General features: G+C 38.9%; 1 protein-coding gene across 1 annotated transcript; it reads left to right on the forward strand.

Moving 5' to 3' along the window:
• Positions 1–7,086: 7,086 nt before the first annotated feature.
• LOC125924023 (U6 snRNA-associated Sm-like protein LSm3) lies at positions 7,087–7,441 on the forward strand. Its single transcript, XM_049632665.1, has one exon. The coding sequence runs from the start codon at positions 7,115–7,117 to the stop codon at positions 7,421–7,423; it is 309 nt and encodes a 102-aa protein (XP_049488622.1). The 5' UTR covers positions 7,087–7,114; the 3' UTR covers positions 7,424–7,441.
• Positions 7,442–13,994: the final 6,553 nt, after the last annotated feature.

Raw genomic sequence — 13,994 nt, forward strand, 5'->3', positions numbered from 1 at the left:
CCTTGTACACTGGGTTCATCATCAACCCCAGACTTTTAAGGAATGTCTCACTGTGCAAACAACATACTGGGTACTGAGGGTACTTGTTTCTAACAGACTTTCTTCAAGAGTAGGCTATTGTATGTAAATAGCACCAGAAAAACAATGAAGTACCTTGATCTTAAGCTGAAAGGTTAGGTAATTTGGTGTGAGCCATTACAGAGATTTAAGTTATAATGACCTCTAATAATATCCGAATTGGAAATATGGCCCATTTTGGAAAACTCCACTAATGGAATCTAGTTAAGAAACCGAAGGCAGAAAATCGTAATACTGATCCCTTCTCTTGATAGGCCCTTTTATGTGCTTGACCAAAGCCTAAAATATTTTTCTCCTTAATCAGGTACTGTGTACTTTTATTTAATCTTATTCATCCCAACAAAATGAGAGCAAGTCCATTGAAATATTCCCTGACTTTAAACGTATAATGGATTACCAGAGTTCTATTTAGTTCTCTGCCCTGCAGACCATGATACCTCTCCACCACCATTGAAAGCATGCAAAACCTCATTATTGTTGGAAGTTGCCTCAAGAGACCATAACACTATGGACTGAATGGGGGCGAAAAAACTGTACTTCAGAATAAATATAATTTTATTCACTTATTTTCACTAGGTCTTCTTCAACCCCGTATCAGTTCTTACTGAGCAGGTATCCAATGTGCAAATCGTTTTAGACCTATGTGAAACTAAATGTCTAGTATGGAAATGGTGTCCAGTGACCATTGAGATTATTAGTGCCTTACTCTATAAATCTGTATTGCCATATGCTCATGAGGCAGCACTTGTCATGGCCCACGACCCGCTCACTGACTGCCAAAAAGTGCAAACTTAGAAGTTTTTCCTTAGAATCTAACCAGTTTCTCCCTCCCATTGAGTTCATCATACCTTATTTTTGTTCTTATCCTGTCTTGTGCCAGCGTTGACAACTATCCATGTGTCTCTATTACCTATGCTATTTCATTAATTGCTTTCTGATTTTTGCGGTTGCCACTGATTCTTCTTCCCCACTTACCTCCAACAGATGCTGGGTGTTTTCCTATCTTGAACTTTTGTAAAAAGAAGTTTTCTGGAAGTTTCCTCCATTTTCCTTCCTCCTAGTCAACACTCATCCTTTTGAAGTTATTAATCCAAATGTTTTCATTGTATGTCCTTTGTGTAACATTTGTGAATTACTGAAATGAGAATTTACAAAAACATACAACAACAACAACAACAAGTAACACAGCAAGTTATAATAATTTAAATAGAAAGAGAGGAAGCATCAATTTGGGGTCACGAAACTTCTCTGTACTACTTAAGATTACTTCTAGCCTAGTAACTGAGGTACAGCTTCACAGTATTTTTTAGGAGTTAGTAGTAAGGGTCTTGCAAAAAAAAATCTATAATAACATTAACTGCCTTTACTGGAAAAAGGATTTATGAACTACCACCTACATTCAGTGTGTTATTCCCACACAAACCCAGAAGGAGCCTTTAACATTGACCAGGACCGTTAGAATAAGCCTTTCAATAGATATATGGTACATCACAGATCCTGTATTCCAATTTGGAATGGGGAAACCAACATGTTCTAAGTTAAAGTCACACTGATCTGTTCCATCCCACGTCCCTCTTCTAAGCAAACTCCTTTAGTAAACTCCTTAATACAATAACCATATCTTATTCATCAGTGACTAGAAGAATTATTTGCATATAGCAAGGGCTCAACTTATTTGTAAGTTGTAAATGAAAAAACAGAGGAACTATATTGTTATACAACCACAGTCTTTTATCTCGCTGGAAACCAAGTAATTATGTAGTCCAACTACCATGTATAGATGGTGAAGAAAATTGAGACAAATAAATTGAGTTGATCCCCTGACTACTTGCTTACTACATGAGTCCGGTTGGGACTGGGAAACCGGGCCTCTGACCTCTGAGTCATTCTGTTGTTCATACGCTACACTGCATCTCACTTGTTGACTTGTGAGTGGATGAAATTTTCCAGTTATCTCAATACAGTGAGTATTGGTAGAATATTTCAGAAGGAAATTGGACAGCTGTTATTATGGTGTGATGTTGTGACAGGTATCTGAAATCACTGGCTACACTCATTATTGGGGATGCAGACTTCTTTACCATTGCTCACAACACATTTGACTGAGCTTAGTTCATAGATGAAGAAATTCAGAGATAACTCGTAGACAAAGAGTCGGCCAGCCACCCCAAAATACATTACACCTACCCTTGGGGCACTGCACTGTCAGACATGATTTCTGAGATCAACAGCTCAAATAGCTTCTTCTTTGACCTGTTTCCTACTGTGCAGGTGACAGTAGGGATACACCCTAAGGTCTCCACAGTCACAACTGTTATCCACATGCTATTAGGGTTAGAGCACACAGAAAAAGAGAAAGTTTAAAGATGTGGTTAGAGCTTACTTATTGATGAAGGCAGTAGACTAGATGGGGACTTATTGGAAAAACATACTGCTTGAAAGCCTGATTTTAGAAATATGTCTGTCATTTCATATCAGTGTGGAAAAGATAGATTATTCAACAACTGGTTTGGGACAAGTGAGGGTAGCCGTCTGGGAAAAAAAGAAGAAAAAGACAAAGTTGGATCTCTACCTAGTAAGTTATAACAATGTGTGTTCCAGATGTGTGTGTGTGTGTGTGTGTGTGTGTGTGTGTGTATTTTCCCCACTCTAGTCATGAATTTATACTCCTATTATTTCCCTTTGTATTGCTTTTTTTACTTCATTTATTTATATTATTTTATTTTTGAATGTGTTTGTGTTCTAGATCACCCCACATCTATTTAGCAAGTAAGGAGCATATTTGTTAAATATGTGGTCAATTATTGTGTCCAAAAAAATGAAGCACATCATAAAAGGAAATAATTGGTAACATAGAAATTTAAAATAGACTACTTAGAAAAGGCTTTTTAAAGCATGCTTCAGAGCTTAGACACCCCTAAAAGAAAAGATTAATAAATTTAAATAAAAAGTAAATACTTTTATACAGCAAAGTAAATAAAATAACTTTTATTTCAAGTTTTTATTTAAATTCTAGTTTATTAATATATATGGTAAAATTGGTTTCAGGTTAAAATAATTTTTTTTTAATGACAATCTGGGAAAGAGAATTTGGAACACATGCATCAAATACCTAATCATAAATTACAAAGAGGACTTACATAAATATATACTTAAAAATAATAGCTCTTCAGGGTGCCAGGGTGGCTTAGCTGGTTAAGTATCTGATTTTGGCTCAGGGCATGATCTCAAGGTTCATGGGTTCAAGCCCCACGTCAGGCTCTGTGCTGACAGTTCAGAGCCTGGAGCCTGTTTCAGATTCTATGTCTCCCTCTCTCTCTGCCCCTCACCAGCTCATGCTCTGTCTCTCCTAAAAATAAATAAACATTAAAATAGGGGGCACCTGGGTGGCTCAGTCAGTTAAGCATCCAACTCTTGGTTTTGGCTTAGGTCAATCTCAGAGTTCCTGGGATCCAGCCTCACATTGGGCTCTGCACTGACAGTGCAGAGCCTGCTTGGAATTCTCTCTCTCTCTCTCTCTCTCTCTCTCTCTCTGCCCCTCCCCTGCTGACCCTGTCTGTGTCTCTCTCAAAATAAAAGAGCTTAAAATTTTTTTTTCAAATAACAGCTCTTCCAAAAAAATAATCACTTTTATTAATACTATATAACCATTTTAAAAATAACAGATCAATATATACACACTGACATGATATGATAGCCATTATATGATATTAAGGGGAAATACATTTTTGCTCCCACAAATAATTTAAGTATAAATAATAAAAATTAGGTTCTAAGTGTATTTTTTTCCTATAAAAATAAGGTCATGCTATAAGATGTTGATAATGTATGTGTGTACATGAAGGCATAGAGAGAGTATGGAATTTCATGGATATGACACCAAAAGTATGGGCCACAAGACCAACAGTAGATAAATGGGACTACATCAAACTAAAAAGCTTCCGCACTACATAGCAAACAACAGAGTGAAAGGCAACCATTGGAATAGGAGAAAATATTTACAAACCATGTATCAGAATGGGTTAATTTCCAGAATACATAAGGAAGTCTTATAAATCAATAGCAAAAAAACAAAAACAAAAACAAAACAAAACCGAATTGCCCAAAAAATAAAGACTTGAATAGACATTTCTCTGAAAAAGATACACAAAAGAACTACAGGTATATGGAAAGATGCTCAATGTCACTCATCATCAGGGAAGCATAAATCAAAACCACAATGACATATCACCTCACACCTGTCAGGATGGCCACTATATATAAAGAAAAAAAAAAGGCAAGTATTGGTAAGGATGTGGAAAAATTGGTACTATTGTACACTGTTGGTGGGAACACAAAATGGTAAGGCTTCCACGGAAAATAATATGGAAATTTCTTAGAAATTAACAATGGAAATACCATATGATCCAACAATCCCACTTCTGGGTATTCATCAAAAATAATTAGGGCTCCCAGGTGGCTCAATTGGTTGAGCATCCGACTCTTGGTTTCAACTCAGGTCATGATCTTGCAGTCATGAGGTCAAGCCCTCTGTCAGGCTCCATGCTGACAGTGTGAAGTCTGCTTAGGACTCTCTCTCTCTCTCTGTCTCTCGTTTTCTCTCTCTCTCTCTCTCTCTCTGCCCCTCCCCACTCACTCATGCCCTCTCTCTCTCAAAATAAATAAACTGTAAAAGAATTTTCAAAAAAATAATAAATGAAGATCTTGAAGAGGTACTAATGTTCCAATGTTCATTGCAGCCTTATTTGCAAAAGCTAACATGTGAAAACAACCTAAATGTCCATTTATATATGACAAAATAAAGGATATTATGGTATGTATTCACAGGAAATATTTTTCCACCTTTGAAAAACAGAAAATTCTGGGGCACCTGGGTGGCTCAGTCAATTAAGCTTCAGACTTCTGCTCAAGTCATGATCTCATGGTTCATGAGTAGTTCAAGCTCCCCGCATCGGGCTCACAGAGCCCACTTTGGATCCTATGTCTTCCTCTCTCTCTGCCCCTCCCTTGCTCACACTCTTTCTCTCAAAATAAATAATTAAAAAAAAAAAGAAAAAAAGAACATCCTGTCATATGCGACAGCACTGGATGAAACACAAGGACATCATACTACATGAAATAAGCCAGTCACAAAAAGATAATACTGGATGTTCCACTCACATGAAGTATCTCACTTTAAAATATACTCAGGGACACCTGGCTGGTTCAGTCGGTGGAGCAAGTGACTCCCGATCTTGGAGTTGCAAGTTTGAGCCCCACATTGGGTGTAGAGATGACTGAAAAAAAATCAAAAAATCTTTACAAAGAAATAGACTCAGAATCAGAAAGGAAAAGGGTGGTTGCCAGGGGCCAAGAGAGGAGAAAAATGGGGAGCTGTTCATCAAGAGACATAAAGTCTCAGTTATGCGAGGTAAAGAAGTTCTAGAGATCTCTTGCACAACTTTGTGCCTATAGTTAACAATAGCGTATGGTACACTTCAAGTTTTGTAAAGAAGGTGGATCTCATGTTACAAGTTCTTACCACAATAAAATAAAATTTAAAAGGAAAGAAAACGTATGGAAGGGTACATACTGCTGTAGTGGAATTGGAGAATTGGAAGGCATCACTTTTACTTTGTTATTATATAAATTTTTGTATAAAAGTATAGTTTTGGGGGTTTTTTGGTTTTTGTTTTTGTTTTTGTTTTTTTTTACTTCTTAATGTGTTTTCAACATTTTGGCAGTAAAGAAATATTGGGGAATGGGGTCGGAGCAAAGCAATGTGAGGTGTAACTTGCCGTAAACCAATTAATGAGGTGATTTTCTTCAGGTTGAGGGATAAAAATATCTCAGAGGATTGGTTTCAGCTGTGATATAATAAAATGTCTGTAGTGGTTTTATGGTTTCAACACAGCTTTTATGTAACTAATAGGTATTGAACCTCTATTATATATAGACAATGAGCTCAGTGCTCAGCAAGTGATATAAATACGACCAAAAATTCTCTTCTTTGAGAGCAGGAGATATATGTGCAAAAAAGAAGAAAGTACAAAGCATTAAAAGACGTGTGTTTTAAGCACACATGGTAGTATTTAAATTTATTAAAATTTTGGCATTTTAGTGGAGGGAAGATTTCATTTTTGCTGGAACAATCAGGGAAAACTTGGGAGAAATGGCATTTGATCTAGACCTTTAAACTAAGGGTTTAAGTACATTTCAAAGGACTCTTGGAAAATTTGAAGATAAAATACATGATCTGACAGTGGGTCAAAATATTACCATAACAAAAAGCCTAGACTGTAACATTATTTTTGTCTCAGAAATATTTTTAAATCTTTTAAAAAAATATTTATTTTTGTTTTGAGAGAGAGAGCGAGTGTACACCTGAGTGGGGGAGGGGCAGAAAGAGAGGGAGAGAGCAAATCCCAAGCAGACTCCATGCTCAGATGGGAGCCTGATGCGGGGCTCGATCTCACGACCATGAGCTCATGACCTGACCCGAAATCAAGAGTTGGACACTTAGGCGACGGAGCAACCCAGGCAACCCGTCTCACAAATAGTTTTTAAAAAAACAATTCACCTTGGAAATATTCACTTTTCTTATTCTTTATATAAAGGTAGCACTTTGGGCCTGCCAGTAACACCTGGAGACCAGCACTCCGCTGGAAGGCGCCTGGTGTCGTCACTACTTGGATTCAGTTAAAAGCCACAACCCAGCCATGCCTGCTGACTCATGCACGTAGGAAGTCAGCTTCCAGAGCTCGGACCACTTACACAAGAATTTAAAGTGATGTTTGTTGTTTGTTTTTCTCAAGAGTAGACCCTTTTATTGTTCATCCCTTTGTTTTACACAAAGTTAATTGTTGAAAATGTACTTGCTCCAGGCTTCATGCTGAGTGTTTTATGTACTTTGTCTCTTCAAGAGATAAGAAGAGAAGCCAAAGAGAAATTGTATGAGTTGAGATATGAACAGAAAACTTTTTTAAAGCCGTTCAAACAAATCCTGGCAAATAAGAATTAAAAGACATAGTCTAAAGTAAGGATGGGGGTTTGAAGCATGGCGGACGACGTGGACCAGCAACAAACCACCAACACCGTAGAGGAGCCCCTGGATCTCATCAGGCTCAGCCTGGACGAGCGAATTTATGTGAAAATGAGGAATGACAGAGAGCTTCGAGGCAGATTACATGCTTATGATCAGCATTTAAATATGATATTGGGAGATGTGGAAGAGACTGTGACTACCATAGAAATTGATGAGGAAACCTATGAGGAGATATATAAATCAACAAAACGGAATATTCCGATGCTCTTTGTCCGGGGAGATGGTGTTGTTCTAGTTGCCCCTCCATTAAGAGTTGGCTGAAACAAAGAATTTATCGTGTTATGGAATATAGGAGACTTTGTATGATTGCCTCTTTAAATGTAGAAGACACTCAAAAGAGAAACCTGCGTTAATTTCGACATTAAGAAATGACCAAGGATTCTTGCACTCCTGAAATGAGTTGATTTGCAGATAACTCAAAAATTCTTAAGCTAAAGAGTATTTTTATTTTTTCCAACCCTTTCAATAAATGTGATCACCAAGAAAAAAAAAAAAAATTAAAGTGAGGATGGACTGTTAAGAGAGTCTAACTTCTTTCTCCTTTTTAATGAGGATTATGGGGCTTGAGATTATTACAGACAATTTGAGCTACCATGTGAATAGGATTACTATCAGTAAAGGATAAAGCTAGATTTATCTTTTAAAAAATCTTAAGGGGGCACTTGGCTGGCTCAGCCTGGTAGAGGATGTGACTCGATCTCAGGGTCATGAGTTCAAGCCCCATGCTGGGTGCGGAGCCTCCTTAAGACAAAACACAACAACAACAACAACAACAACAACAGTAAATAAATAAAAATAAAAAACCTTAAGAGTGCAAAAGTCACTTGCTTTTGTCCTACTTCTATCATAGGACACCCTTTACGAGCTGCCTGTCACTTAATTCTGCAGGAATTAGGAAATCTCTCCACATTCCAGGTGGTATACTATACACCCGGGGGATTAGATAAATATGAACAACCATTCCGTATTAAACTAGTATTTTATAGGTAGGAAACTGATGCTTATGCATATACATGTTGATCCCCATCCTTTTATTTACTTTTCTCTTAGGAAAATCTTAACGTTTATTCATAAGACTCTTAATCTCTAATCATAAACCAGTATTTTTATGGGGAAAAACACCACAAGGCTGGCTAACACAAGTAGAGTGTTCTGGCTCTGTGCCAGGCACCATTCTCAAAACCTTACTGTATTTACTTATTTAATACTCCAGCAGCCCTGTGGCATGGGTATTCTAGCACCATTTACAGATAAGAAACCACACTGGCTATGAGTCTTCCCCTAGATGCACAGAGGTGGCCTGACTTCAGAGTCCATGCTAGTGCCCACAGAGCAAGACTGCCATTTCCACGTGATCGAATCAGCCACAAACATTAAACTCAAGGTACTTATAACTGCAACCAAAAACAGGTTTGCTGAATGTGCAAGGATCCAGTCAAGTCCAGCTGAAGGTGGACGGGGCTGAGTCTCCCCTTCTCCCATCCACCTAATGGTAACGGGCTCCAGACACTGCCAGGGGGCGCTTCTCACAAGCCTATGTATTGTTTGCAGGCCCAGATTAGGGTCAGATGAGAGCACTTACTTTGGGGTGTATAAGTTTATGGCACAGCTTTTTATTTATCTGTCACCGTAGAAAGTTATTACCGAATTGACTCTATTCCCTGTGCTGTACTAGGACATAGAAAAGAGCTAATGGAATCTCTTAAGAAACAAAATTGGTAATGCCTTCATCACCCTAGGCCTTTCTTGGCCTTTGATGCCCAACCTAAAAAGTATCTGTGAGGCTAGGGTGCCAATAGTTGGAGAGAACTTGAAAGAATGTGGGTCCTAGCCATCGGCACTCCTGAACTGTAGGAATTCATGTCATTTACCAGGCACTGCGTAAGTGTCATTAAGGAAAATTACTGCACGTGTAAGAACTGAGCTAAATGCCTCTAAAGAGCTTTGACATGGTTGGGGGCAGAGGAAGGCAACATTGCTGTGATGACTGAAAAAACTAAGGAAAGCTAAATAAAGACTTTTAGGGTAATGCACTCCCTAAAGACTGAAGTCTTTGCTGGCAGGGCAACTGGGGACACAAAACCTATTTTGTGGTCACCGGCTGGGCTAGGATTTAGGTTTTACATAAGCTTCCTTCTAGGTGTACCTTCATGCCTCCTTTAAATCCTGCCAGCCTTAGAGTTGTAGTCCTCAAACTTAGCTGCATATGTGAATCACCTGATGAGTTAGACACCTGAAGTCCATGGCCTTTTCCTAGTGGTTCTGATTGAATTGTTAGTGTCCTAATTGGAATAGAGTATTTGGACTCAGCACCACCTAGAATTTGTTGGAAATGTCAACTCCTGGGCCCAGCCCAGTCCTACTGAATCAGAGTTTTTGGAAGTGAGGCCCAGCAGTCTGTGCATTAACAAGAGCTCCAGGTGATTCTGACGCTTGGATTCTAAAGTTTGGAGGCCACAGATGAAGGCGTCACGATGGTTACAGGTCTCCAGATAATTCTGATATGCAATGAAGTTTGAGAACCACACCGTTAATAAAACTACACTGCAAAGATGGGGTTCCAGGGCAGCTGAAGGCTGACCAATCGGTCATGTTTCCACTCTTCCTCTTATCAAAACCATCTGTCTACCCCCGGGTTAGAAACAAGAGTTCGCAGTATGAACATGGATGGTGAATAGCATCTAAGAGAAGTCTAGAGCAGGGGATTTAAAGCCCCAGACAACTTCTCAATGGAATAAGAATGAGTTACTAAGAAGATGAAAGAATGTGACCATGAGCTGATTGTGAAGACAGATCTGATCCTGCAAAAGAGTAGGTTGGAATGAGTGATCGTTTTTTCCGTTTTAAGCTTTCTCTACCTCATGGAAAAGGACAACAGCTGCCTCTTATCTACCTTGCTGAAGAGCTGAGCTGTTCCATCCCCTTACGCTACTTGAACCACCTGCAATTGAAGGTGGTTACAAGTCTTGCTATGAGGTTCTCTTAAGAAATTGGAAGGAAAGCCCACGTTGAACCTGCCTCAAGGTCAAGGATATTTATGAGGTGAGAGATGAGAGATGTAACTTGCAGCTAGAGATGATGGCTGAGATAGCAAAGTCCTCACGACATGAACTTTTAGACTAATAATATGTGATCCTAACCAAGAGAAACTGAAGAGGTTCTATGTGATAGATCAGATGCGCCTTTGTGAGATTTATTTTTCTCTCTTGGGCACATGAGTCTCACAGTGTTTACCATGGAGAAGGCAACAGGAATCTTCAAGGTAGGATCATCTTATCTTTCAAAATTCCAGAGATTCATTCTTTTTAAATATTTTTTTAATATTTTATTCTTTTTGAGAGACAGAGATGGAGCATGAGAGGGGCAGAGAGAGAGGGAGACACAGAATCCAAGGCAGGCTCCAGGCTCTGAGCTGTCAGCACAGAGCCGGATGCAGGGCTCACCCTCACAGGTTGTAAGATTATGACCTGAGCTGAAGTCAGACGCTTATCCAACTGAGCCACCCAGACACCCTAGAGGTTCATCCTTAATCTTAATACTTTGGGTCTTTAATGTGATAAACACTTAAATTCTATTTCTCTCCCTGAGCTGTCAACCATGAAGGTTTGAGATCCCCAAAAGATCCTTTTTGACTAGGAGTAATTTTCACTGTGTAACTCCTATCTAAGTTTGCTATAACTTCTATTTTCATAGTTCTAATAGCAACCTCTAAGAGGAGTGAATTGATATTTTCTTTTCAGAACGAGATCCAAGAAATCCTGAATCTTTTATGCATATCCTTAGAATCTGGTAAGAGAGCAGATCCTTTGCAAGAGAGAAATGAGCAGGTAGGTATACCTAGGGTCTGCAGAATCAGAATGGACACCCAGTCTAGGAGGGGTCTTCAGTGGGTCTAAGGCTGTACTTACATCTTCAGGCTCTAGCTCCACCTTTACCCGAGCATTCAAACAACAGTTTGCTCAAAAGCCAGGACCTGAACTGTACTCACGGCTGGTAAAGTTCTGCCTCAATGGAATGATTACTGAAGATAGGTAAAATTCAAAATTAAACTAGCTATCAGGCATCCTTGGAATTACAAGACGACTAGACATCAACTGTCAGGCTAGAAACCACATGCTCTGTAATGCAAAATTAGAGAGTTGTAACATGAAAGTCACATTGGTTCCAATAAGACTTGCTAGCACATTGAAGTTTTACTCCAAGTAAAATCAGTTGAAGGCTAAGTACACTAACACAGACAAATGCAGAAAAAGCCATCAATATGATAGATAACCTACCCACTGCCATGATGACAGTTCACCCTATATTCTTCCTGGCTCAGTTCAACCAGGTACTGTCTTACAGATGTTTATTTGGTTCTATGTGCATTTTGTCCTTGCCATCCTACCTCCTCAGCCTCAACCCTTCCCAAGCCTGTCAGATATTTTTACTCCTTAAAAAAGCTGTTAAGATTTTTTTGTGGCTGTTCATCCATGAGTTTTTTCTTTTAAGGATGGTTAATATTTTTATAAACATCTGGTTCAAGTTGTATAGGGATTGAGTGCCCTGCTCCAACACTTATAAAAGTGCTATTAGTGTATGATTTGCAGAGTGATGGGTTGTGTGTTTTTTTAGGAAAACACATCACATAACAAATGCCTGTATATAGAAAATACATCATTCCATCAAGATCAAGCTAGATTTCAATGAAAATGACGCTTAAAGAATCAAGGGAAAAAGTCGTGTAAAAATCTGTCAAGCGATAGGTGTATGTGAAGAGCAGGGAGGTACATCTTCGTCTTCAGGAATAGAAAACTGGAAGGGCTACCAGGGCACTAATGTAGGAAACTTTAGAGTTCTACCAGGGTGTCTGACAAGATCTCAGCAAGTATCTTGGTGTACATATCTGGCTATTTTGCCATTTGAAGCAGGCTTCAAAGGAACTGCAAAAAATAAATAAACCAAAAACATGCATAGAATGGGATTTATCAATCATGGTATGACCTCTGGTTCCTGGGTGGCCCTGACGAAGGCCCCTGGATACCTGCAGCCTCTACACTCATACCCAACTGAAGTTCTTGGCCCAATGTAACTTCACCTAACCAAGAAACTAATTATTTCCTAGTGGGTTTGTACCTTTTTAACCGAAGACTTTAGCATTTTTGTATTGAACATAGGAAATCTACTCAGTGTAGATTAATTGTGCAAGAGAATGTGGCTTGGAGTAGTCTCCATGTAATTCCAATCACAACCTACAGGAGAGTCACTAAATTTGGATCTAAATATATACAAAGAATTGTAATATTTAAGAACTTGAGGTTCACTAGTTTTATTTTTTTATTATTTTTTATTTTATTTATTTTTTTTATTTATTAATTTTGGGGAGAGTGCGAGTGGGGGAGGGTAGAGAGGGAGGGAGACACAGAATTTGAAGCAGACTCCAGGCTCTGCGCTGACAGCACAGAGTCCAACATGGGGCTCGAACTCACAAACAGCTAGATCACAACCTGAGCCGAAGTCGGATGTTTGCTCCACCAACTGAGCCACCCAAGTGCCCCTAGGTTCACTATTCTTAATAAGCTTAACTTCCCACAAGAATTTCATGCTTAGGGAGGTTTTAAGTCAAACCATTGAAGTAGTCAAAGATACTGACTAGATGAAATTGATAACTATAGCCTGTTTCCATGAAATAGAAACTCTACAAGTGGGACCAAACATAAGGCTCTTTGTGTGGTAAAGTTTGCTAGAATTATATAACAAGACTAAACTAAAAAGTAGAACTTCTTGAGTTTGGAGATTTTGTATTTATAAAACCAAATACCCTAAGTGCCCTTGAGGCACAATCTACCCCCAACTTGTGTTATACATGAAGGCCTTGTGGAGCCATAGACAACACCATGTGAAAGACTAATAAAAGGTTTTGAAAGATTGAGACCAAGCACATCTAGATGATAGGGGGAAAGAGAAACACAAAGAATGTGTTTGTTCTCTACTTGATAATAGCTTTCCCTTCAAACACCGATCACTTTAAAGAAGAATTCAAACATTTGTTTAACTGTTTGCCCAACAACCAGTGCCTTGAAAATGAGTCCAAGAGATGAATGACAGATTCCTTAGGGGGTACAGGGCATCCTGGCTCTCCCTGCATCTCCCCTACTTCCTACCTTCACAGCTTCAGCTTCCTTGGGGAACGATTTCCTGACCTCCTTGGATAACCAAGTTCCTCATCTCTTAGTCCTTTGTACCTCTCCTTCATGTTGCAGCTTATTTTTTAAATTGTCTCTTGCATTAGACTCTACTCTCCTTATGTCATTTTTTTTTTTTCAAACTCTTGTTCCTGACACACTGGAAGAAAGAGTTTGATGAAAATGTTTCATAAGCTGTGAGTCCCAAATTAACTTTTCCATGGAGAAGGTACTCAGTCATTATTTTTTAATTGTGGTCATGATTCAGTAAACTGATAGATAGCAACCTGCAGGCTAGAAAACTAACCCATGACCATGAGAAATGTTTGTTTTCTTAAACCATTGCAGTGTAACAGCTCCATGTGTCTGGAAGCAGATAATTTAATAGTTGGATTTAAGAAAAATGGGTGGATGAGAAGTTCAACTTTTATCTGTATGTTATAATTCCTTGTAAGTCTCCCTTTGAAGGATTTCACTTCTTTTTTTATATACTTAAAAAAAAAATTTTAATGTTTATTTATATTAGACAGAGAGAGAGAGCATGCACGCGTGTGCACACAAGCAGGGGAGGGGCAGAAAGAGAGGGAGACACGGAATCTGAAGCAGGCTCCAGGCTCCAAGCTGTCAGCACAGAGCCTGATGCAGGGGGCTCAAACTCACAAGCAGTG

Source organism: Panthera uncia, chromosome B1 (genome assembly GCF_023721935.1).
Source record: "Panthera uncia isolate 11264 chromosome B1, Puncia_PCG_1.0, whole genome shotgun sequence".
Lineage (NCBI taxonomy): Eukaryota > Metazoa > Chordata > Mammalia > Carnivora > Felidae > Panthera > Panthera uncia.

Excerpts from the sequence above, each read along its gene's own strand:
- LOC125924023 (XM_049632665.1), top strand. The coding sequence starts at position 7,115 with ATGGCGGACGACGTGGACCAGCAACAAACCACCAACACCGTAGAGGAG.